The sequence below is a fragment of the Caretta caretta genome, chromosome 2 (assembly GCF_965140235.1).
Source record: "Caretta caretta isolate rCarCar2 chromosome 2, rCarCar1.hap1, whole genome shotgun sequence".
NCBI lineage: Eukaryota > Metazoa > Chordata > Testudines > Cheloniidae > Caretta > Caretta caretta.
The window spans coordinates 65,202,780-65,228,603 of NC_134207.1; the positions used below are offsets into that span (position 1 = coordinate 65,202,780).

General features: G+C 40.8%; 1 protein-coding gene across 2 annotated transcripts in view; it reads right to left on the reverse strand.

The window, feature by feature from the left end:
• Positions 1-25,824, reverse strand: part of CLVS1 (clavesin 1) — a 145,126-nt gene that overhangs the window by 93,870 nt on the left and 25,432 nt on the right. For both annotated transcript variants that reach the window (XM_048840758.2, XM_048840759.2), the window contains exon 3: positions 5,870-6,044. In XM_048840758.2, coding sequence (XP_048696715.1) covers positions 5,870-6,044 — 175 coding nt within the window. The remainder of the gene's footprint in view (positions 1-5,869; positions 6,045-25,824) is intronic.

Here is a 25,824-nt window from a genome sequence, read left to right on the forward strand (position 1 = left end):
ATGGCAATTGGCCGTTGGGGTGATGAAGGAGTGCCTGAAGAGTGCAGCATGTAAGGTGCCTCCTTACCACCCCCTGCCTTTCACACAGGATGGGAGGTGAACTCTGTGAATGGACCTCTGAACTCTGGGGGTGCACCAGCCAAGGACAGCAACTGTGAGTGGAATACAGAGAAGGGACAGGCATGTTAAGGGGACTTTTGGGTCGTAAGACCCTGAGGGGAAAAAGATGCTGCCCAACTTACTTGGGGGTGGGTATTTTGCTCATGGTGTGTTTATGAACCCTAGTTGCGGTGTTTTCCCAAATTAATGCTGAGTTAATTCCCTCCTTTTATTAAAAGTTTTTGCTACACTCAGACTCTGTACTTGTGAGAGGGGAAGTATTGCCTCTTAGAGGCACCCAGGGGTGGTGTGTAATTATCCCAGGTCACTGGGTGGGGGCTCGAGCTGGTTTTGTGTTGTATTGTTGAAAAGGAACCCCTAGATACTGAACCCAGCCCTTGTTGCTGCTGGCTCCACCTGGCAGGAGGATTGTATTTGCATATGGCAGAAGAAAGCTCAGTGTCTCCAGGATGACCATACTCAGAGCCGTCCCTTGGTAAGGTGAATCAGGGCAACCACTTCGGGCCCTACACTTTGGGGACCCCTGCACTTCAATAAAATCAGTACTTCCCAATATTTAGCCCTTTGTCCCGCATCCCAACTGATGTACAATCAGGATGCCATTTGTCCCGATATTCAGGTGAGGTGATGGGTGGGGAGATGGGTGAGTGGGGCGAGGAGGCAAATGGGGAGGCGAGCAGCAGGTGGGTGGGGGTGAGGAGGCAGGAGGGCAGGTGGACAGCGAGGAGAAGAGCGGTGGGAGGGCAGACAGAGGGGCGGGGGTGCTGGACGGACAGTGAAGATACTAGTGGGGAGGCAAGCAGCGGGCAGGTGGGTAAGGAGGCAGGTGGGAAGGCAGGAGAAGGGTGAGGAAGCAGGCAGTTGGGCGGACGGCGAGGAGGAGAGTGGTGCAGGGGGCGTGCCGGACAGACTGCGAAGAGACTAGTGGGGAGGCAAGTGGCGGGCGGGTGGCGGTGGGGTGAGGAGGCGAGCAGGGGCTGGGTGGACGGGCACGCCGGTTGGACAGTGAGGAGACTAGCGAGGAAGCTTATTTGTCCCGGGCCCCACACCCATCTAGGGACAGCCCTGACCATATCACTGGCAACCCTTCATGCACCTTCAGAAAAAAAGTAGCCACAAAGACATATTTATTTTCGCATTTGCCTGTGCACAGAGAATGGGCCATAGCCCCAGTCCATCCACCCATACCCCTTCCGGGATGGCCAATGTGCCTAGGAATGCTCTTTCCCCTTCAGAAAGCTCTGGCTGCAGCTTATGCAGAAATGCTGGGCAGGGAAAAGGAAATCTCTGTAGTTCTCCTTGCACCCAGTACAGCTTCACTGCAGCAGCTATACCTCTGCCCTAATTTTCTTAAGCATCCATGGTCTTTTCAGTGGAACACTCCAAAACATGTCCCCCTACAAAAAGGATTGTGGTGACTATTTTCCACAGTTCACTATATTTCTTGGAATTGTTTTAGTTATCCATGAACATATTGTTTAAAGAAATGTTGTTATAGGTAAACCCTGATGAACTAATCTCCGATTAACTGAAACAACAGTCAATATTGCCCACAACCTTGGGGATAATTAATAGACCAACATCACAGACATAGGAATATGACTTCACAGCAGGAGCAATCAGAAAGAGAAAGGCTGTGAAGGGGGAAAGCTGTTCACATAGAAATGCTAACAACAAATAGAAATCAAAATCCAGCAAGTTATTGGCATAGTAAATTGTTTTTGTATAAATATCATCTTTTCCCCCTTTGCCTCTGTATGACCATTTTTCTGTAAGATCTACCCTTCCCCCAGACATCAGTGAAAGAAACAGAAATAGAAAATAGAAAAACTCTAGAAAGAAATAGAACATCTACTAAGACATACAGCAACTATTTCCTCACTATGAAAGAGTGGACTTCATTAATCAGAGCCTTGCTTAGAACACATTTGTCCTTGCACATTTGAGGTATAATTAAAAGCGCCACACTGTACACAGTCATTTAGCATTAGAACGACCCTTGTTTAACATGGTGATACTAGCACTATTTTAGGTAATTAAATAGGGTAATTGAGAAAGAGGAGAGCTGCCCTGTAGAGCTATAATGAACTCACCGGTGTGATCTTACATACAGAGAAATCCAATAAACAATGGGAAAATGAGCAAAATGTGATTTCAGGCCAACTTGAGTTTTAACTGGAATTTGTACATCTGCAAATCTTCATAAATAAGAAATCTGCATAACATCTATATATGAATAATTTCATTACTATCAAGCATATTAGGTATAACTAGAGGAGGTTCTACAGAATGGGATTAATTAACATGTGCACTGAATAACATCCATTCTCATTACTTAGTGTTGTTGCATTGCAGGAGCAGATTGAGAAAAACTGAAAGGGCTGAGTTGCAAAGACAAGCAGCTGTCTTTCACCAGGATGGAGAACACGATGCATCTTAAAGGTGACAAGAAACATTATTACATAGATTAATATTATTCAATCAATTAATGTTTATTTTTCAATAATCCTAGATTTCAGACAAAGATGGGCCCAAAGCTCTGAGTTTGTATCCAGATCAGTTTCCCTAAGACGAGAGAGAGAGGGTTCAGATTTGGAGTTTAGGTTCAGCCAATTAGGAAGAGAATCTGCAAAATTCATATCTGAAGCGCCGTAGAGATCAAGAGTTGGGTTCAACCCCATATGTAATAATAAAATAATGAACTGATTTCATCCCTGCTATAACTCCATCCACTTCACTGGCCTGATGTAGGGATAAGTTTGGTCCAATATTGTTCCTTAAAAAAGGGAATGGGTATATTCCATTAATTTGCCTGGTTGAATATCTGCATGTGGAAATTAGTGGCTGCAGATATTTACAAAGCACTAAAACCACTTAGATATTTTGTGGACATGATAAACCTTGAGACTAGAACCTCCTAAGTACTTCCATTCAGATTGGGGAAAAAGGCATACATTTTTAAAAGTGAGAGTAATTAACAATTGGAACAATTTACCAAGGTTCATGGTGGATTCTTCATCACTAACAATTTTAAAATCAAGATTGGATGTTTTTCTAAAAGATCTGCTCTAGGAATTATTTTGGGGAAGTTCTATGGCCTGTATTATACAGGTCAGACTAGATGATCACAATGGCCCTTATGGCCTGGGAATCTATGAATCCAGGCACCCTCTGAAGTAGAAGCAACACACTCATACAGTGGTTCTCTCCCTTTCCCCCTCTAATATAGGTCTTGCTTATATTTAAAAAACCATCTGAAGCAACTAAAACATTTATTAGGATAGTGACAGGTATGTTAAAATGAAAAAGTTACTGAAACTGTTTAAACAGGGAAATCAGTCACTTGAAAAGTCTGTATTTTATATAAGAGCATTTGACTTACAATCTCCACAATGATTTCGCAATTCATATGTCTGAATGCTTTAAAGAAGTTCCTGATTCCTTTATTCTGATGTCAGATGAATGGCCCAGTACTGGTTGGTGTCAGATTGGTAGATTATGTTCAACAAAAAAGAGAACAATTTTCCTTTTTGGTTGCGTGAGATGAACAGAATGGTTGTTTGGAAGTCATGAGGTGTAGTAACCTTCAAGAAGCATCAAGGCATTGTTTTCCAGCATTTGCAATCCAAATTGCAGCATTTACAATTACCATTGCAAATGGAATCCTCCAGTGGTCTGCACAGTCCATGACACATTCCCCTTGTTTTAATTTGTTCTAGAAACACAGTTATTTTTATTTCCACATATATTTATTGCAATCATCTGTGTGTTCTTTTTAAATAAAAAAATTAAGAAATCATCTGCCACTAAGACTGGCAGCCTGTAGATAAACAAATGAAATCCTTGCACATTACACAGGGATTTATCAGAAAATAATGCAGCCTCAGAACCTGTAATAAAAAGCTTTGGATTAAGGCATTAGACTAGGACTCAGGCAATCTGGGTTCAATCCTGTGTAATTTTGGGCAAATCACTTAATCTCTCTTTGCTTTAGTTTGCTATCTGTAAAATTGTGGATAATACTAATTCCCCATAGCACAGAAGGTATTGTGAGGATAGCTACATAAATACTTGGGAGGGAGATGCTAAAGTGGGAGCCATGTAAGTACCTAAACTGTTCACACAAACATGTAATTTCTTGCTAATATTGTAAAATATTTGCAGAAATCTAATTTTAAATGCCTTTTCTGTGAACATTCTCACCAGAAACCTAATTCTGAGAGTTATGTTCATTCTTTACAGGAACAGAAACAAACAAGGTGACCTAGGGGTCTGTAATGGGGCATGCTGACCCTTTAAGACAGGGTCTAGATCCAGCACTGGCCTGTTCCTAGCTTCTACCTAGTACAAAGGCATTCAGGAGGAAAAAGAAGAGGTTGCAATTTCCAAGGCACATGAAAATTGTAGGCCTCTCAGAAAAGCATGCTGGGAAAGTGGACAATGACAGCTCTTTTCTGAATTTAAGGGAGACTGGTGGAGAGTTAGACCTGTACTGGATCTCCATGATGAGGCAGGCTGGGAAAGAGTAGGGTGTGGCTCACTTTTTTGAGAGAGAGATTGGTAAAGTGGTTTGAACTTTGGGTCTCTCCAATCAAAGGTCCTGGCAGGGGCTTTAGGAAGAAGCCTGTGAAAGGTCCTGAGAGGATACCTAAGAGACCGGCAGACTGAATGTAATATATCCCCAGTGGAGGGAGTTCATATGGACTTTATTACAGAGCCATCAAGTAGACAGAACCCTGGAGTGGGAACAAAAGGTTTCTTGAAGTATCCAAGTAAGGGTGTTAGGCCAATGAGCCAGACAGAGGACTTCATGAAGTCATCAAGTCCAGCACCTTGCACTGAGGCAGGACCTAGACCATCCCTGACAGATGTTTATCCAACCTCTTCTTAAAATCCTCCAATGGCAGGGATTCCACAATCTCCCTATTCCACAGCTGAACTACCATTACAGTTTAAAAAAAATCCTAATATTTAACCTTGCTGCAGATTGCTGATTACTTCTTGCCCTACCTTCAGTGAGCTTGGAGAACAGTTGATCACAATCTTCTTTATAACAGCTCTTTTAAAGAATGCTATGGCCCCATTGTATACAGATCTGGTTTTCATGTAGTTTTACCTTGTTCCTATTTGTTTACAGGTGTCAGATGCACGTACCTCCTCTGAACTGGACCGTAACATAATTTAATGTCTGGTGTATTATCATGCTTGGAGGGCTTCTGCGGGAAATTAGGGAAGTCTGAATGGCAGTACATTGATTCCCACAGGGGGTCTTCCCTCCCTCTTCCCCATTACCCCCCAAACCCAAATATATTTGAGGGTATGATTTGACAGTATATTTCCATCTCCTGATAATAACAACTACTCCCCCTTCCTTTCCCTTCACTACCCTGCACATACATATGCACCCTGCACATGTATGGCATGCTTCATAAGGCAGAAGTTGTGGGATTTTAATCCCCAAAAACTCTTAAATGGATTAAATCTCAAATCTCTAAACATTATTCTAATTGCTACAATAAGTAATACAGGCTTGAGGCAATGATGATTTAGTGTTTAAATGAAAGCAATAGATAATCAAAAATAAACATCTGAAACTTGGGCTAGGCTATAACTGGATGATACTCAAATGATTTTCAATTGAAATTTTGTATTGATTTTTCTCCCCTTTGCTTTCTGAGAAATATTATCCTGACTACAATGACAAAACCTAGTTAACTGAGTGCATGCTTGCATCCCACATTCAACATACCTGTAACCCTTCAATGGCCAGTTTGAGGATAGACGGTGTTAGCTTGGAGGCTTGCTTGAAGGAGAAATTGCTCCAGTCTACAATTAAAACGAAGCCGTTTATCTGAAGCTCTTGATCTTCAATGAGAACTTCCAAGGACAACAGAATAGCCCGTAGAATATCTGTGAAGGAGTTCCTAAGGCCAAAGCAGACGTAAAGGATTGTAATTATCTTCAGACCACAGGAAATGCAGATATGCCTGGGATTTTTCATGTACAAGGAATCAGATATTTATTTTGGTGAAGTTCTTTAGAGAAGACAGATATTTAAAAAGCATCACCAAGGTATTCCTTGATTTGATAACATCTGTTCACTGATGGATAAAATAGATCCTGAGTTAAATCTCTTGGCATTTTGTGGCATCCCTTATAATAGATTTTAGCTCAGCTACACTGGAAAAATATTTGTCTACAGTAAATGAAACAGCCTTAGGGTATCAGTTTAAAACACTCTGCATTAACTATGACAACTAGCAAGCCCACAGAATGAATGAGACAGACATGCATCAGCCAGATTTTCCTGTGTTTCACAAAATTCAAGTGTTCTCTTTCATTAATTTTTTGCTGTTCTGTTCCTTTTTTACAATAATGCATCTGGTAACAACTAGAAACTAAATGTGATTAAACTCACACTCACAGACCCTGATAAATCAAAGACCTATGGTCAGATCTTCACCTGATGCAAATCAGCATTCTTGCTGGAAGAAAATATTCTATGAGCTATAGTCGTTCTCTTCAGAAACAGAAACATAGCCTATAATGTAGGGAGTACCAGGTGTACACTAGCTGAGGATTTGGCCCCTAGTATATATCCTTTCCTAGCCAGCACTGCCTGGCCATATATTGGCATGCTCCAAGGTATAGAAACAGCACAGTAACTCAAAAGTACAGATATCAGTGCTAAGATCTTTGAGTAAGGAAAGCCCGTTAGAATTTGAACAACATTTCTGGAGTAAGAAGCAATAAACTCGTGTTAAACCACAGATGTTTTAAAAACCAACAACATATGATGAAGTGGGTTATAGCCCACAAAAGTTTATGCCCAATAAATTTGTTAGTCTCTAAGGTGCCATAAGGACTCCTCGTTGTTTTTGCTGATACAGACTAACACGGCTATCCCTGTGAAACCTGAAACCACAGATTATATTTATTTAAAAAAGAGCTAGAGAACCCTGTTATAAACCTGAGACAATAGGATTCAGGTGGGTGAAATAAGTAATGCATAGAACAAGGTTTAGCTTTATTAAGAAAATTTGTTTGCGCTAGCCCTCCTACTGAATTCCTGCACCTTGGATACATTCCACCAACAATTTGTTTACAATATAAGGAGGAAAACCAGAAACAGACAGGCAAGTCTGTACAAGACATGCATAAATTACATAGCGATAAATAAGAGAGGCTATTTGAAAAGGAGGGAAGGGTTCATTTTTTGTATAATTAATTTTAGCCATTGCCCAGCTTATATGGTTCAAGCATAAAATGGAAAATAACGACAACAGATCAAAATAGGAACTTTGTATTAATTAGCACTAGGCTGACTGCAGGGGCTCTGTCAGCTCAGAGAGAATAATTACTAACATACTAACATCTGTAGTTATGAAGAAGGGAGAGATAAACAAAGACAGAGAAGGAAACACGGTACATTTTTCTTAACATGTAATTCTGGACTGGGAAAGTTTCTTTGGTAAACAATGAGCATGAGTCTCTCCAAAAAAATTATAGCTTAGTCCTTATGGAAATGATTATGTAATGCATAGGCACTGGCTTCCTCCATGCCCGAGGTGTGCTCAACACCCCCCCACCCCGTTCCACCCCAGACCCCATCCCATCCTTTCTCCCAAGTCCCCACCTCTTCCTGCCCCACCTCTTCCCACCCAATTCCACCCCCTCTCCTGAGTGTGACCCATCCCCGCTCCTCCGCCTTCCTTCCAGGGCCTCCTACATGTTGTGAAACAGCTGACTGGGAGGGAGGGGCAGTAGTTGATCGGCCGGGCTGCTAGGGGCGGAATGCACTGGGAGGGACGTGGGGGAGCTGGCTGCTAGAGGGTGCTAAGCACCCGCTAATTTTTTTCCGTGGGTGCTCCAGCCCTGGAGCACCCACAGAGTTGGCTCCTGTGATGTAATGTACTGGTACAGTAGCCTTTGTTATCTTTGCACTGTCTTTTTTAATTTCTAAGAGCTCTGACCATGTGGAAAGATGGCTGCCATTTTGTTTTCAAAGTTAATATTGCCTGTGACAGGGGAGGGACACATTGTGCTCTCTCATGGAAAATCTAGTTCTGTTTTATTTTGCTGTTTTTTTTAATCTTTAATGAGTCATTTTATATTGAAGGTATATTGTTTCTATTTGTATTAAACAAAAAGAAAACTGGAAAGCATAGTTTTAAAGCAGGTTTTGCCTTTACTACATAAAACCAAGGGCAACTCCACTGATCTGTCAGGACTGAATCCAACCCTTAATTTTGCTCGCCCCTTTTGGCAAATTTTGACCTAAGAGTTTATAATTTCTGCTTTGAAGAAACTGTATCCTGAAGATTGTTGTGTTGTGTGTTGTTGTAGCCCTGACCTGAAGAAGAGTTCTGTGTAAGGTTGTTTTTCTCACCAACAGAATTTGGTAAATAAATATATTACCTCACCCACCTTGTCTCTCTAATATCCTGAAGAATCAGTTTATTTTCTGTGCTTCTTTGTTCCCGCTTCATAACATAGTAAAAATACCCTTCAAAGTATAATCACCAGGGCAAAATATGATAATCTCAGAAGACTGCAGATGTCTGGGATGAAAGTGTGTTTAGCTTTCTTGGCATTGGGCATTATCAGCACCCTAGCAACAACAAGGGGGCTACTGGGAACCTAACCAAATAGTACCCCAAAAATCTGAGTTGGGAAGTCAAACTAAAGACAGTGCTTTCCTCAGTAGTGGAAGGCTGCAGCACAACAGTAAATTAATCTGTGTCTCATCTGAATATTTATTCTATTAATTTTAAGGATCCTATTGTCCAAAGAAGTGCCAAATGTACATATAGCATTTCCTCTCTTACCATTCTTTGGAACCACATCCAAAATAGGCGGCCAGGTCCACTCGTCAGCCTTTGTTGTGATCATTCAGATTTACCCTAATTGTGAGCTCAACTGTAAAAAGTGAGTGACAGTTTATAAAAGGTGTCCATAACATATAATAACAAATGTTGATGGGAAAAGATATTGGAGGGAAACAGAGTGAATTAGTCCAAATAAAAAAAGTCTATTGATATAACTCAAGGACCGTGTTAAGATCATGCTGGTAATCAAGAAAAGTGTGGAACCAGAAATTAGTAAACAAAAATTGGAGTGTCGGCAACTAGGCCTAATTGGTGCACAAAATAATGAGAGGACAAGCTATTCCATTCATCACTCCCTTTGGAGGTCCTTAAAGAAAGAGATTTTGGAAACAAATCTGACTACTGGAGTGAGCTTCATCATCATGGCTGTCACCATCACTTCCTCATCCTAATCCTGAAAAATGTCCTGACCAGATTGGGCCTGATGATGCCACCACCTCTATTGGCATTGGCTGAATCCCGAACACCACGTAGAATGTGGGACTCCATTTCCTCCCCTGCCGCCCATGTATCCCTTCCTTCCTTGCCTCATTTATCCTCTATCCTAGTCCTCTCCTTTTTCCTTCTGTCTGATAAGAGTCTGGCCTAGTTGGCCAAGACTGCATATTTTGCAACACTACTGCAGGCTTGTGACCAAAAAGAGGCAGCTAAAACCAATGCCCTAAATAGCCCAGTGCTAGTACAAGTTTGCCAGATCGAGTGGCTGATAAGACCACCGCTGTGCCTGTGTTTTTCCAGCAGCGAGATTCCCAGTGAGAGTCAGCACCTCTCAGAGAAGCTGCATTTTTTGTCTTTGATGTTATTTTCTCTCCCCTTTCTGAGTGTGTTTGCCTTGTTTTGTCTTCTTGGGAATGGGATTGGACTTTAACAACAACAGCAACAATGAGAGCTCCAGCCCATCTCAGCTAATTTCTTCTCTTTTCCCCAAAAAGGACAGTTATTACCATCTTTAATACCATCTAAGAGACTGTCAAACAAGAAGGTTTTTCCTTCTAAAAACTCTCTCCAGCTAAAGAGAAAGGAAACATTAAAATGAAAGCCATACTTAATACGTTACATTTCAAATGAACCTCATTTGAAACTGTTTAATGGTCAGACCAATGACTCAGTTATGTGAATACCATTGGCCCATATATTCCGTCTAAATTAATACAACACCTCTTAGCAGGATTTAACCAATAAACACTTCGGACAAACATGAACTTCCAATAAAGGAAAAGTAATTTCTCCTTCAGACTCTGTGCCCTCAATTCACACCCCACTGGCATTCTTGTCACATCATGGGAGGGTTGCTTTAGCTTGTGGTCAGACCTCCATGAATACCAGTAGCAACTTTCTAGTAGGGGGCACTGAATTGGAAAATGTGATCATGATATACTGGCCATGCCTCCTCACACTGTGCTCTCTCTTTTTGGGGCTGTCCTGGATTGCTGTAGTTATCAAAACAGAAAGGGGATTGCAGGCACCTTGCACAATTATGCCAGGTGGATTCTCTGCCAATGGCAGCTCTGTACCCTGGATTATGTTGTGGGGGGGAGAGAATGGAATAATCCAAGTCTGAATTTAATCCCACATATGCCTTTTTAAAAACAGATTTAATGTTCATCACTGTAGGAAGCAACAAATAGGACTACACAGGGTGCAGAAATGGATTGGTCTCCTAGTTCTGGCCAGGAAAGCTTCCTTTATAGAACATTCACGGTGACGTTCCTTGTGCTGCCACCTTTGACACCTTAAAAGGAGACGGGGTGGAGTAATTTTAGGGATGGATGAGAACTGCTTGCACAAAGCATGAATATGTTTTATTTAAATTCTAAATCATACTGAAATGTTTGTTATGATTGGGCCCAAATCTTCTTCATGGATGCCTACACTTAGGTACCGAAATCGGTATTTAGGCACCTAACTAAATGACCAGATTAACAGAGCTACTGATCACCTGCATTTCCCATTGACTTTAATAAAGGTTACTTGTGGGAGAGTTGGACACCTGATTTTGTGAGTGTGGGAGGATTAACTAATCTAGCATTTTCCTGCATACTGTCACACCCTGTCTACAAATTTGCATATTCTAAGACATGGCACATATAAAACTGAATGCTAATGCTGTTTCTTTTATTGGGTGAGGTACAACTAGGCATGAAGGCAGCACACTGATCCTCCAGGTGGATTCTTTGCAAGCATGCCAGTCAATGTTTGCAGAATCTCTATGGAAATCATGCTGACTGCCAAATGAGGTTGAAGCCCTTAGCTTCCTAATCTTGTGGCTTTCATATGAAGCACTCAGCTGTTTCACTGATTTGCATCCAAATCATTTTCCATACATTAACTCATAATAATTTTCTGGGATTCAACTACTTTTGTTACTTGGTTCAATTTTCCATTTCCCGCCCCAGCTTGACACACTTACAAAAAAGTGATATAAATTGCTGTTTCAAGAAAGGGAACTACAATACCACTGTGTGGCCTCAGCATGGAGCCTACTTCAGCCTGTCATTAATGAATTACCAAAGATATGCACATGCCACTCAATAACAAAAGCCAGGAAGGAAGGAAACAAGCAAACAGTTTGATTGAATAGAAAGGGACCATAAAAGAAGTCCTCAAGCCAAACAAGTATCCCTAAGAAAATGGGGAGTTAGTCAAATGGAAGATAGTAGTAAGGAACCAATAGCATGATAGAAAAATGAGAAGGGTTTAGCTAAGGGATTTTGAAGGCAGATTAGTCTAACTTAGTCAAATTTATAAAAAGTAATTAAGAAATTACTTAATTATAGCAGGAGTAAGCCACCTGTGAGAGAATTAATTGACTGAGTGGAGTATTGGGTACAAAGGGATCAATTAAAAGGGATAAAGATGTAGCAGAGAAGCTAAATGATTTATCTGCTTCAGCCATCACCACCATGGATGTTGAGGAGATACCTACAATTTTCAACTGATAAAGATGAGGTGCTGTTGAAGATTAAGATGCTGAAAGAAACATATATTTCTGAGAAATGGTATCACCCAGGTGTTTTGAGATCACTGGACTCAATCTTCAAAGTACTTAAGCATACTTAGATTTAACCATGGGAATACTCCTGGTGACTTCAATGGGACATAACCTGATTTCAGTGGGACTACTCACATGTGTAAAGTTGAGCATGTGCTTAAGTGTTTTGCTGCATCACTGCCATTAAGGATGAAGTGATAAAACTACTAACAGAAATATGCAAATTCTCATTCAAATCTGCTACTGTACCACAGGGGGAGGGATAGCTCAGTGGTTTGAGCATTGGCCTGTTAAACCCAGGGTTATGAGTTCAATCCCTGAGGGGGCCATTTGAGGGGTCTGGGGCAAAAATTGGGGATTGGTCCTGCTTTGAGCAGGGAGTTGGACTAGATGACCTCCTGCGGTCCCTTCCAATCCTGATATTCTATGATTCTATGACTGAAGGACAGCAAATGCTGTATCTATCATAGATCACTGAGCTTTAGTTCAGCACCATATAGACTTATTTAAACAATAATTAGAGTGTTATAAAACTGCTAGGTAAACATGATATAATGGGGACAACAGCTTCTGTAAAGGAAAAGTTTATTTCCCCAAGGTACTAGAATACGTAACCCATCTCAACAAAATAGTGGTTAAACTAGAATCAGATTAAATGTATTTGACCTTCTGATAAAGTTTTTACAGAGTTTATCACAATAAGTTATTAAAGAGTCGAAGTATCATGGAATAAGAAATAAAGTTTTGTCATGGATTAGAAACTAGCTAAAAGACAAAACAACAACTAAAACCCCACCAACAATGAGTATAAATAGTTAATTTTCAGTCTGGGAAAGGTTGACAGTACAATACCAAAAGGATTCCTACTAGGACTGTGGATATGTAATATATTTTCTTTAAAAAGTGAAAAAGGAGGTGAAGAGCAATGTGGCAAATTTTGCCAATTCCCCAAAATGATTTAGGTTAATCAAATCTAAAGAAACTATGAAGGGAACTCCAGAGGGACCCAAGAAAGTGATGTGTATGAGCCACACAATGGGAGGTGAAACTTAATACTGGTTCATGCAAGCTAATGCAGGCAGCACTATTTTGATCAACTCAGCCACAGGAAAGAGTCTTAGTGATCATTGTGCACCTCGTTTATAAAGCTCTTGTGATCAACTGATGAAAAGTGCAGTATAAGAGCCAGGCATTATTCTTTATTATTGTTTTATTATGTAGTTCCCTTTGCTCTTCATGGAGTATCAATGAGAGGGGCCCAATTTCCTTGAATTTATTTATTATTAGAAAGGGCTTGGTCATTTGTGCAAATTGTTTAACTTCATGTGACTTTATCAGTGATCTCTGCTGAACAGGTGACTAGCAGGGATTACTATTCTCATCACTATATTGTTTGTTCAGATCTTTGACTCAAAACCTGCAAATTGTGGACTGACGCACTCATGCAATGCCTCATTGACATAAATTGAACTCTGCATGGGCACAGCAGTCAGTTCACACATTGTAACCGCAGGATCACAGCCTTAAAATTTAAGTTCTTTGGTGCAGAGACCGTCTGATCCTCTGTCAGTTCTGTCTGTTCCTACCACACTCAGCCCAAACTGATTGGAGCCACTGGGAACTATGGAAATATAAATAATAATTAATGATAATGATTGTGAACAGGTCTATAGAAATATGTTTCAGTATTTGATCTTCAAAATGTGATGGTTTGATCTTCAAAATGTGATTCACTAACAGAGAAAAAGGGATAAATTCACAACTAAGATTATTCACATCAAATATATTAACCAGCCCTAGTTATTTTCTTCATGGAATCCAACAAGTTAAGTTAGTCATTTTCTCTTATCTCCTGAAAAATATGAGCAATTTAGTAGCACACTCAAAACAGAGAATTATCTTACTGCAATACAAGATTTTGATGAGGCTCAGACTCATTTTGCTTATCACAGTAAATCAGAATTTGCTCATATCTCTACAGAACCAGAACCAGCATTAAATTAGTTGGTGTTAACTCCAATTTACTCTTCTCTAACATCAATTTAGTTCAGACCATTATTGTACGTCATTTCCAGGCAGGCATCTCTAACTGTTTTGTTACTGGAACTCATTTAATTTTTCAGTACAGCATTGTTACCTATCAGCTCTGTGTTGTTGGGGAACCAGGGCGCAGTACCCAGCCTGTCTGACTCACGAAAGACCACTCCCCCTCCGCCTCTGCTTGAACCAAAACTGATCAGAAGAAAGACTTACAAAAAGCAATGAAAAGGCAGTGGGAGACACAGCTAAACCCATGGGACCAGGGTGACAGGATTAAGGAAACTCCCCTAGCCTCATTTGCATCGAAGATGGGACGGGGGCATCTCCATTAGCATACAGAATGGAGAACAGAGATTCCAAGGCAAGAACCGCATGGAACGCTGGGACCAGAAAAGCAGGGAAGCACTGCATCATGGGGGTCTCTGCTCCTGATGTTAATGAACCCATGCTGCACACACCCAGCTCAGTAGTTATCAGACCAATTCTAGTAATAAATCCTTTATCGGTATCCAACATAGTGATGCTCCCTAATTGCATTGTGAGCTCCTTCCAAGGAACACCACCCATAGCCAGAAATGATCAGTTCCTATTGTCTAGCCTGAACAAAACAACTTTGGTATATTCCCTTGAGCAATCAGTTTACCCATAAACAAATCTAGTGCTCTCCCTTGAACCACTATTCTTTCCCTACAAAAACTCCTGTCCATGCTCAAGTAAGTGTTCTGATGCCTGGATTCAAAATCTTGTATCATTTCCACTGGGACTTCATCTTCTCCTGACTGATTGTGCTGGGGACTCTGCCTGCCTCCAGCACTCAGGACCCTCAGCTACCACCACCACCTGGGACCCCCGATCGATTCAAGCTTCACGGAGTGATGAGAACCCAGCTCTCTCTCTCTCGGTATAGCCTTCTGACCCTGACTTGTGTGATCAGGTATAGTTTTCTAAACCTGACTTTTATAATCAAATTTAGGTTAGATTTAATATAATAACTGTTTTGTTTGTTTGGCTCCCCTATGGTTATTACCTGGTAATAAACAACTGTCATGGTTAAGCTGGTTGCTTCTCTCTCTCTCTCTCTCTCCCGCACTTCCCGTCCCCCCTCAGCATTCACTCTGCAGCAACACTCCTTATACCTAAGCTAAAGATCCCTGCAGCGCCAAAAAATCCTGTGGGGATTGCTCATCAAGTGGGTTATTACCAGAACAACTGTAATGTGAAAGTGGGGATAGGGACGTGCTGAAGCTGGGACATGAAGGTGGCAGCTTGGAAGTTCTGCTTGACCCAATGGGCTGGCATATAAGGGTGGTAGATTGAAAGTGTTGCTCGACCCAGCCTGCTCAGGTGTATGCTATTCCGGTGCGGTGCCCAGGGCATATGAGGGTGACAGCTCGGAGGTGCTGCTCGAGCCAGCCTGCTGAGTCCAGGGACATATAAGGGGTCAATTTGGGAGTGTGGATTAACCTGGTCCTCTTAGACTCTGTGTGTGTATGTGTGTTTGTCTGATTCTGGGGCTGGAAGAACCCAGGCCTGGGGAACCTAGGTCTTGCAGGAAAGCTCCATTGGGAGGGAACTTGCAGCAGGGAGAAGTAGAGCTCCACATGAAAACACAAGTGACAGAAGCAATACATTGATAGAATTGCAGAACTCCCCACCCCGGCCCCGAAGAGTAACCCTAATAAATGAGCGTACCCCAAAGTAACAGGCAAATCAGGTAACAGCATGTGTGTGGGAATATAAATATTGTTTCCAGGTAACCATAGATCCAGGATAAAGGGATGACATAGGTCAGCGCAGTAGCTTTGTGGAATCCTTGGTTCAAATCTGTATGGGGTAACAGTAAGAAGAGTCCGGTGGGCTAAGGTTAGGCTCTAAAAGCTATTTGTCCATGTCAAAAAAATACCAAGTAGTTTAACATGATTAAAAGGGGGACAGATTCCCCCCACATTTCCTGACTGGCTTTGAATTCCTCTGGATATATTTCTTTCCTCAAAGCAAGTGGGAATCTTTGAGGTTTCCCACTAGAGTGAAAATATTCCAACTCCCAGAAGAATTGCATAGCCATTTTTTCATATCTTTTCTCAGAATTTGCATCTGTCAGCGAGTGCTTCTTAGATGTACAAAAATATTCACCATATTAGGTTTCTATTTGAAGTCCTTTTATATACCTGTATTATCCCTTTATGAGGCTTTTTGATACCACTTACTGCTTCAATAGGGCTCTATAGCAACCAGTAAAAAGCAAAGGGGGAAAAAAGCATCACACGATCTACGTTCAACCCTATGTTACAAATCTCTTCCTACATATGCTCATTCATATGTGGACACACATATCAAATGACCGGTTATTCCTTGACCATAGTATGAGTATGCAAGCGGCGGGTGTGGGGGGGGGAACTCCTGATGCACAAGGGCCAAAGACGTTTACAGTCCATGCACTTGAGGGGTGGGGGAAGCATAGGAACTGTGCCTGCAGTGAAACTCTGGAAGTGGGAATTGCCTCAAAAGAATATGGGGAGGGACAGGCAGGAGGTGGGGAGATGGCAAAGCGGTTTCCCTCTGCACCAGTCCATGGAGAGAAGAATGAGCTGTTCCATCCCATGGTGCTTCGTTTCAAGGCACAGTGAAAAGTGGGTACTCCCCCAATGCTCTCTTGAGCTCCAAAAATCCTTCCCTGAGCTCTCCTGGGGCTTGATCTGAAAAGGCGCTGAGCATTCTGTCTCGATCCAGCAAAGCACCAAAGCACATGCTTAACTTTAAGTATATGAGCAATCCCCTTGATTTCAACAGGACAACTCAAATGCTTAAAAGTTGTGTGTGTTTAAGTGCTTTGCTGGAGAGGTAGGGAGGTGGGGGCAGTGTCCTCAGCACCTTGCAAAATCAAGACCCTGGCAGATGTCAAAGAGGTACGTGGCTGTACACTGCTCATTACTGCTCAGGGTAAATGCTACAATCTAGCTCCAATATGTAATATGTGCTCTGATTTCTTTCGTTTGTTTGTTAAACAGGAAAATGCCTCTAAAATATTCTCTGGCTATTTTCTTGGCTATGTAGTTTCCAAACCTACGCTGGATATACACACAATTCTTACATTCAAAAGGAGTGGGGAACAGGATGTCTGTCTTTCACTGTGGCTGCCAGTCCTGGGCAGTATGTTGTTTTTACTTATGTAAATGCACCCTGAGGCTGTGGCAGTCCTTACAAATTCTACAGTAATGGCCACAAATACAATCTGGTTACAACAGAGCTACTGCAGTGTTCCAATTGATTACTATAGACTCCCATAGCTTTTTTGCACAAGGGACTGGACAAAGAATACCTGTCTATACAAAAACAAAAAAGTTGACATAAATATCATGTATGGTTATTTTGGAAAGGTATTTATGATTTATTTAACTTCTTCTTTAGGAATCTAGGAAATGATGTGCTGAAACAGACAAATGGTCCGTTCAATCCTATATTCTTTCTCCATCAGTGGTCAGTGTTGGGTACTTCGATAGGAAGGCTTAAATCTCCCATCGCCCACCTTGCAATGTTGTAAGTACACCATAGCCGCTGGGCACTATCGTACTACTATTACTACTAATGATAATAAGGACATTTTCTCTAATGCCACTTGGTGAACAGTTTATGCTTGGAAGCATGAGAATTGATGGCTTTTGTAGTTTTTTCCTAGCCTGTGTAATTGCATAGTCTTTTCTTATTCAAACACTGTGTGTTATAATCTGTTCTTGCATCATATTAAGCTATTTGCTTCAATTTCTTGCATCAGTGAGTTCCACAAGTTAATTTTTTCATTACAGAAAAAAACAATTTCCTTCTGTACATTTTAAATTTAGTGTCTAATTACAACATGGTTCAGCCTTTGTTCTATTATTATGGAAAGGCATGAGCAGGAGCAATCAGCCTTCTCTGTACCATACATTGGTCTAGATTACCTCTTTTAAATCTCCTGTCTTTTTCCATTCCAATTTACATAGTTCTGGGCTTTTTAATCTCTTCGGATGTGGACAGCTCCTTCACTTCTACCTTCCACAAATTATATCCGTTGCCCTTCTTTGAACATTTATATTTATGCTATGCCCATGTTTTTTCGATGACATGATGAAAACTGAATTCAGTATTCAAGGTGAGGATAGAATGTCAACATACATAATGGCATTTTCCATTTATTCTCTAGTTAATATAACTTAACCTTATATTTTCTGACCACCACTGTGTTTTGAGAATGCTTTTTAATTGTCCTCTCAAGAATGACTAGATGTTTTCCAGAGAGGGTAAAAGTAATTCTGAATCCAACAGTGTGTACAAATATAAAGGACAAAGGACCTGAGTACCAGATATGTCCATATGATAAAACTTGGCGTTTACTTACAATGAACATCGTCTACTAGCTCATTGTATGATTAGCTAAATCTAGAATTCTTTTCACTCCTTCCTAATCTTCACTAACCCACAACATTTTGTTAAGTGCCCATTTTGCCATTTCACTATTCACCTCACCTTCGTGAACAACAAAGATCTTACTTCTGGGGCAGTTTACCATTAACCTCTGCTGATAATTGGCCATTTTTGACTCCCACTCTTTGCCTCAAGTCTTTTAAGGAGTTTTAAAGCTTTTAGTTCTCACCATATCATTGCAAAGGGCTTGTCTACACCGGCACTTTACAGAGCTGCAACTTTCTCGCTCAGGGGTGTGAAAAAACACCCCCCTGAGCGCAGCAAGTTTCAGCACTGTAAAGTGCCGGTGTAGACAGTGCACTAGTGCTGGGAGCCGTGCTCCCAATGCTGGGAGCTACGCCCCTCGTGGAGGTGGATTTTTCAGAGTACAGGGAGAGCTCTCTCCCAGCTCTGCGCTGCGACCAAACAAGCCATGTTAAATGATGCCCTCTGGTTGACTTGTACCCATCGCTTTGTTAATACTGACAAAGACCTCTAACAACTGCCTAATAAACCTATTTGTGCACAAATTGATTATTCTTACAGTAGATATATACCTAGTGGTAGAATTGGTCAAGTAGTAAAACTAAGCAAGCAAACAAACCAAAACCCCTTTACATTCACAAATATTCACAAATAAGTGCTGACTTCAGTTCACTGTGGTTCTTCCTCACCTGCTGCCACTACAGTGGCTCTGGCAGCTCCCAGACATTGCCAGTACAAATATGCTAGCGCTGCAGCTGCTGTGGTGGTGGTGTGGGCCTACCCTTAGAGTGTTAATATGTTCAGTTATTATTTTGACAGACCTCCAAAAGTTTCCTGAGGATTGCAAAAGAGAGAAGGGAAATAATGTTTTTTAACAGTTTATAACTCAGCTCAACTGGAATGATATTTCTTGGGAAATGCACTTCAAGGACATTCCCTCTGCTGAATTTCAAAGGCCTGCAGCAAGCAACGCAGCTGTTTGAATATCTCAAATAATACTAATTACAAAAGTATTAGACAACCTAAAATGTAAGGCAGCCTAAATATAGGGGTCACTACCAGTTCCCTTATAATATAGTGCTCTCAGATTTACAGATGTTTGATCCCAGTCATAGGCCAGGCGCTTGTGTTATGTTATACATACTTTTATCTCATCTAAGAAACTTCCTGTTGAGGATTTGGGGTGGTTTATGAACTTTTATTTGTGGCTGTATTGTTTGTTTTCGTGAAACCAATGTAAAGAACACTAAATGATTTTTTTTCACAGTAGCAATAAGACACTCCCACATAGTGCATTTACAGAGAAATATTAGAGAGGTTAGGTAACTGAAGTCATCGTTGTGCCCACTTGTTTAATTATAAATAGCTTCTTATGTGCTAATGCATATAGTAAATAGATGTGATAAAGAGCTCATACCAAAAGCTTTAATGGTCAAAAAAGTCAGAATTTAGTCCTGCTTTTGATCTGACAGGTTTGATGCCAGTAAATGACTGTCTTTATCTTGGACTTGATGTCACCATGTTCATACCTTGATTTATTGAGGCTGTTGTTTTGTAAAAGTACCTGTGGGGAAAGACGCGGATGTACAGGACATGGAAGAAGAAACCTGAATTATAAAAAGTGGAGTCAACCCTTTGGAAGATTTAATTTATGAAGACTGTAATTTGATAGGATGGGAGTCCTTGATGAAATTGCAGGGTTTGGTAATATCAGTTGGCTGGCCCGTTTTCTCTATTGCTCTCACAGTAACATTACATCAAAAATGGAAAATCAGGACTTGGAGGTTTTACTCCTATTGATTTAAACACATTCTTATAACATGTTTGGGCTGCTTGAAAATCTGAGGAGTATCTTTTAAAGCAACTGTGGTGTATACTTTTCTTTATTCTAGCTAGTACTGTGACTTGTCAAAAATACTATTTTATGCACTTCAAGGACATTCCCTCTGCTGAATTTCAAAGGCCTGCAGCAAGCAACGCAAAGACCTTTACTGCAATACCAAACTTTGACAAAATACAGCAAGCCAAGCTTTTGCAGGATAAAAGTCCCAATATATTGTTTGTTAGTTTCCTTCTGTAGTAATGCAAAGAATGAAAACTTTCCCAGCCTCCCTGCTTTTGAATTTATGTTTATATTTAAACTGAATAAATCAGAGGTCTCACAGAATTCTCTGCCATTTCATTAACTTGCATTCAGCATTAGCTAACGTTTTGTAATTTTAGTACTGTATAAACGAAATAGGGCTCTATATTTAAGGAAGTGTGCTGGTTTCATTTCCATTTAAGACATACATGTCAGTGACTTAGGTTCCACTTCAGTAAGGTACTTAAGCACATACCTAACTTCAAGCATATGAGCAGTTCCATTTCTATACTTTGTCTCTGTAGTTAATGTCCATGGGACTATTCATAGGCTTAAAATTAGGCATGTGCTTAATTATCTTGCTGAATGGAGGCAGGAGGGAAAATCTCCAGTTTTCATTACTGTGCTATGGAAAATTATTGTTGGATTAATGTTTATGCTTTTGAAATAGTGAGCTAGACATATTGCCTCACTTTAGCCAGTCCTGAGAGTGAACAGCCATTGTATAAACTCCAACCTTCCTCCCCATAGCTCTGCCAATGCACTTTGTTTTTGAGCTGTATAGTTCCTGCTTCTCCATTCTAGTGCCTCTCCTGAGCAGAGACAGCCAGCTGTGCTATCTAATGATAAATCATATACAAACTCAAACATGGTTTAGGTTGAGAATTCTCACATTCATTCAATCTCTTGTGACTTCAGTAAGATGTATTTTAGCCCAGACCTCCAAAGCAGAAAGGCTAATGCAGTGGCTCTGAACGTTTCCAGACTACTTTACCCCTTTCAGGAATCTGATTTGTCTTGCGTACCCCCAAGTTTCACCTCACTTAAAAACTACTTGCTTACAAAATCAGACATAAAAATACAAAATTGTCATAGTCACACTATTACTGAAAAATTGCTTACTTTCTCATGTAACTGTAAAATAAGTCAATTGGAATGTAAATATTTTACTTACATTTCAGTGTATAGTATATGGAGCAGTATAAACAAGTCATTGTCTGTATGAAATTTTAGTTTGGACTGGCTTAGCTAGTGCTTTTGATGCAGCCTGTTGTAAAAACTAGGCAAATACCTAAATGAGTTGATGTACCCCCTGGAAGACCTCTGTGTACCCCCATGGGTATATGTACTCCTGATTGAGAGCCACTGGGCTAATTAATAGATATGCTTTGGATTCTGTCACCTTGTCTCACGTTGGACAGTATCTTAAGTGGTCCCATAGATTTTAATGGCCTTATACTAGGAGCATGGTACTACTCACTATTAATAAGGATGGCACAATCTAGCACTTTGTTACTTGTGGACCTGATCCTTTATCCCACAGATGTCAATGGGGCTACTGATGTAAGAGCTACTGTATCTGCCCTGGGATAACGCAATCCAATGTTACTGGGAAAGGGGCTTATTCAGGCATCAAAGTCTAAATGATTTACTTTAAAATACAACAAGCCATGTATATTTTATTGATTTTAAAGTGTAACTATTTCCATAGGTCTCATCCCTTCTGTTTTCCATTACTATACCCTTTCTCACCCTGATTGAAATTCCCCCCATGCAAAAGTGCCTGAGCAAGGGCCTGTGCACTATTTAAATTCCATTCAAGCCGCTGTAGCTCTTAAGATTAAGCATGACACACATGAGGAACAGGCCTCATGTGATCCTTCTGTACAGGGGTGAATTCAATCTCCACTGAATAGAGACCACCAAGAAACAATTTAGGGCTGCTTCTCAGCCTATGATCCATGCTGGATTCAAGTCTTAAACCAAGCTGCTCTGGGCTGGATGTGGGAAGGCTGAAAGCACCAAACTTGAACATCTCATCTGAAGGATACACCTACATCATTTCTGCAACCTTCTCCAGAATGGGGTGTGAGCCCACTCAGAGGAATTTATGCAACTGGAACTCACTGACCCCATAGGGACATAATATGGCACTTTTTAAAAGAAGACATTTAGTGTAATAAGTACAAAAACGACACTGTGCTTGCTCCTTCATTGTGCCTGCACAAGAAATGTCAATTTGCATACATAAATGCCACAGCTTGCAGCCAGGCCCATTGCACTTAACTTTTAAGGTTTGGCCATAAACCCATCTAGACTGAAGTCAGTTGTAAGACTTTCACTGACTGCAGTAGGGACAGGATTGAGCATTTAGCCCTAACTGTATTTCTAACTTTAGCCAATTTATCTCTAATTATTAGGCATTAAGATGAGACATCCATGGGGGGCGGGGAGAGTGCTGATTAACTCATATTTGACTATGGCAGGTTTCTTGCCCATTTCTCTGAAGATCTGGTGTTGGCCAATGTTACAGACAGGCTATAGCACCAGGTGGACTATGGGTGTGATTCAATATGGCAATTTCTATCTTTCCCATATTTGGGACCTTTCACTGTTTCCTATGAGCCATAAATTCAAAATCAAAATTATGAGTCATTTAGGGCTTGCAAAACTAAAATTAGAATCAATGTGGTTTTGACAAAATCAATACCACTAGACTGCTTCAGCCCATTTCAAATTTCCACCAACCACAAGTAGAAACTTCAATAATATTTTATATTAAACATAACTAACAAGGATACTACATGACTGATGATTTTTTTAAACTTAATGTTTTACAATCATTGCATAGATAAATCCCTTACTGTGGATGTAAAACTGTAGTTAATCAGTTCTCTCTCTCTCTCTCTCTCCCTCTGTGTGTGTGTGTGTATACAGAGAGAGAGAGAGAGAGAGTTTAGCGAAAGGAAAGGCCAGTGTTACTGACTAAGAACACACTGGCTGGAATATGTGTGTTCCATTCGTGCTAAACTATGCAGTAAATTTGTGATGTGCCCAACATTCACTAGGAGTAGGTTGACCTCAACAAACTAATGTTAACTTGTGATCTACAGTACGTAGGCTTTGATCCATGGTCTCCAGAAATGAAGAATTTGTGAGGTATCCCATAGCTCCACTTGCCCACCATAAATTTTTCTTGCCCATTAGCCTACGAACTAATTTAATCTCTCTAGGTATTTCATGATAATAAAATAGCCATTTATTATAACAGACATATTTATATTAGTAGTTTATGATAAGCAAAATCCTAGGCCAGGTTTATGAGATGGCAAAAGGAACCATTTCAGATTGTCTCTTCAGGAAATGTTATTATTTCCTGAAAGGCGGTGGCTGGAGTAAGGAATTCATACTGCCCACCAGCTTCATAAGGATCTGAGCAGCTGGATCATATTCAGAGATCCAAAGAAGGAGAAAGACAGAGAGATGCTAGGATGATGTCCTGTCTGCTATCCATAAATTCCATAACATATTAGGGGGTAGGTAGGTCCTTAACTTGGCATTTCAGTTTTACACAGATTTACAATTGTTTCAGGGTTACAAACTGTTACAAGTGAGGCGAGGGGATGGGAGTGTGACGTTACACTCCATATTCTTCATAGAAATATTGTTATGCTATGAATATGGCATAACTAAGATATGTTTTATGCAAGATGGGTCATGTGAGATATCATTGGAAAGGTTATGATTTACTGAATGTGATTATCCAATTTGTATACACATATCATTCTGTATCTAAAATTAGTAATATTGACGATATAACAATTACAACTCTGTGTGTATTTGGGAAACACCCACCAGACAGCAGGCCATCAGCCTTGATGGGCCATTAGGAAGAAACAATAAGACTTTGAAGATACTAATCTTGCTCCTTCTTGAGAAGCTTGGACGTTGCTTTGACACTACAAGATTAGGTGGTCATGTCATCTGGTACTAAACACCATCTTGGACGTCTAGGGATTTTCCACTAAAAGGAATGGGAGGTCAAGACTGGGAAACAAAAGGTTGCCACCTTAGGTAAATTCCATTTAAGGCTGGGGAGTAAGTTGATCTAGGTTCACTCTTCACTGAATCCCCACCCGGGATGACAGCTAGAAAGATCTAAGAAACAAAGACACAAGGTGGGTGAGCGATGGGGAGAGTTGAGCCCGGGTTGGAAAAGGGATCTGGTCTGTGAATATGGTGTCTAAAGATTTAAGATGCAAGCAGGGTAGCTATCCTTCAAGAATTTCTGCATCCTGCCCCAAAGCAACATTTATGGTGAGAAATTACTTCTTGAAACCAATCTATTTAAGATCTTAAGCTTAGTATGCATGTTTTGTTTTATTTGCTTAGTAATCTGTTTTGTTCGTCTGCTCTTCCTTATAATCATTTAAAATCTGCCTTTTGTAGATAGTAAACTTGTTTTTGTTTATTATAAAACCCAGTTTGTGCAATTTATAACTGGGTGGGGGGCAAGACGTTGTGCATATCTTCCTCCACATTGAGGGAGGGGTGAATTTATGAGCTTCTGTTGTACAGCTTTCTCTAGGGTGCAAGACAATATTATTTTGGGTGTACTTTCCAGAGGGGAGCTGCACTTGAGTGCTGGGCAATTTCCTAGCTGAGTCTTCCCATAGAGAGCTGTTTGCAGATTCCTGTGTGATTCTACAGCTGGTGCATCTCTACCTCTGTGTGTGTGCTGCCAGAGGCTGGAGAGCCTGATTCAGCAAAACAGGGAGAGGGAGCCAAGGCTACTGGAACAGGCAGGCTCAGTGAAACCCCAATACATCAGGTGGCACCCTAGAAAGGGGGTCCAACCCATTATAGGGGGGTCTTGAAAATCACCAACAAGTGTGTTACAGAGTTTATGGACAGTCCTCCATGGGACATTCCCTAAGTCAGATGACTGCGAGGCGGTGACTAGCATGTTTCCTCATTGGCTATTGGGTGGGGGCTTTGACCTCCAGGAACTCATTTGGTCACTGGCTAACTGCTCTATATCAAAGGCTTCATCCAGTGTTGCTGTCTGTGGGCAACACAGCTCATTCAGTCCCTCTAGCTATGAAGAACATTCCTCCTACTCTGCTCCCTTTCGTGTAACCCCACACCCCAAATCCATACATGACAGCAAGGGATAGGGGGAATTAAAACTTAGAATACTTTCAGTTGGAACAGGGTGATTCAAAAAATGTACAAAAACGATTCTGAGACCGAAAGGCAACATTGCACACAAATGAGAAAACTCATGTACATTTCTTTTAGAGATGGGAAGAGAGGGAATGTTGCTCAGAAACTCCACAGCTGGAGAAGAAATATTTCATGTGGTTAAAATGCTGGACTGAAATTCAAGAGACTTGAGTTCATTTTCTGATTCTGCCACAGATTCACTCTGTGACCTGGAACAAGTCACTTCATCTCTTTGTGCCACAGCTCCCCATCTGTAAAATGGAGTTGAT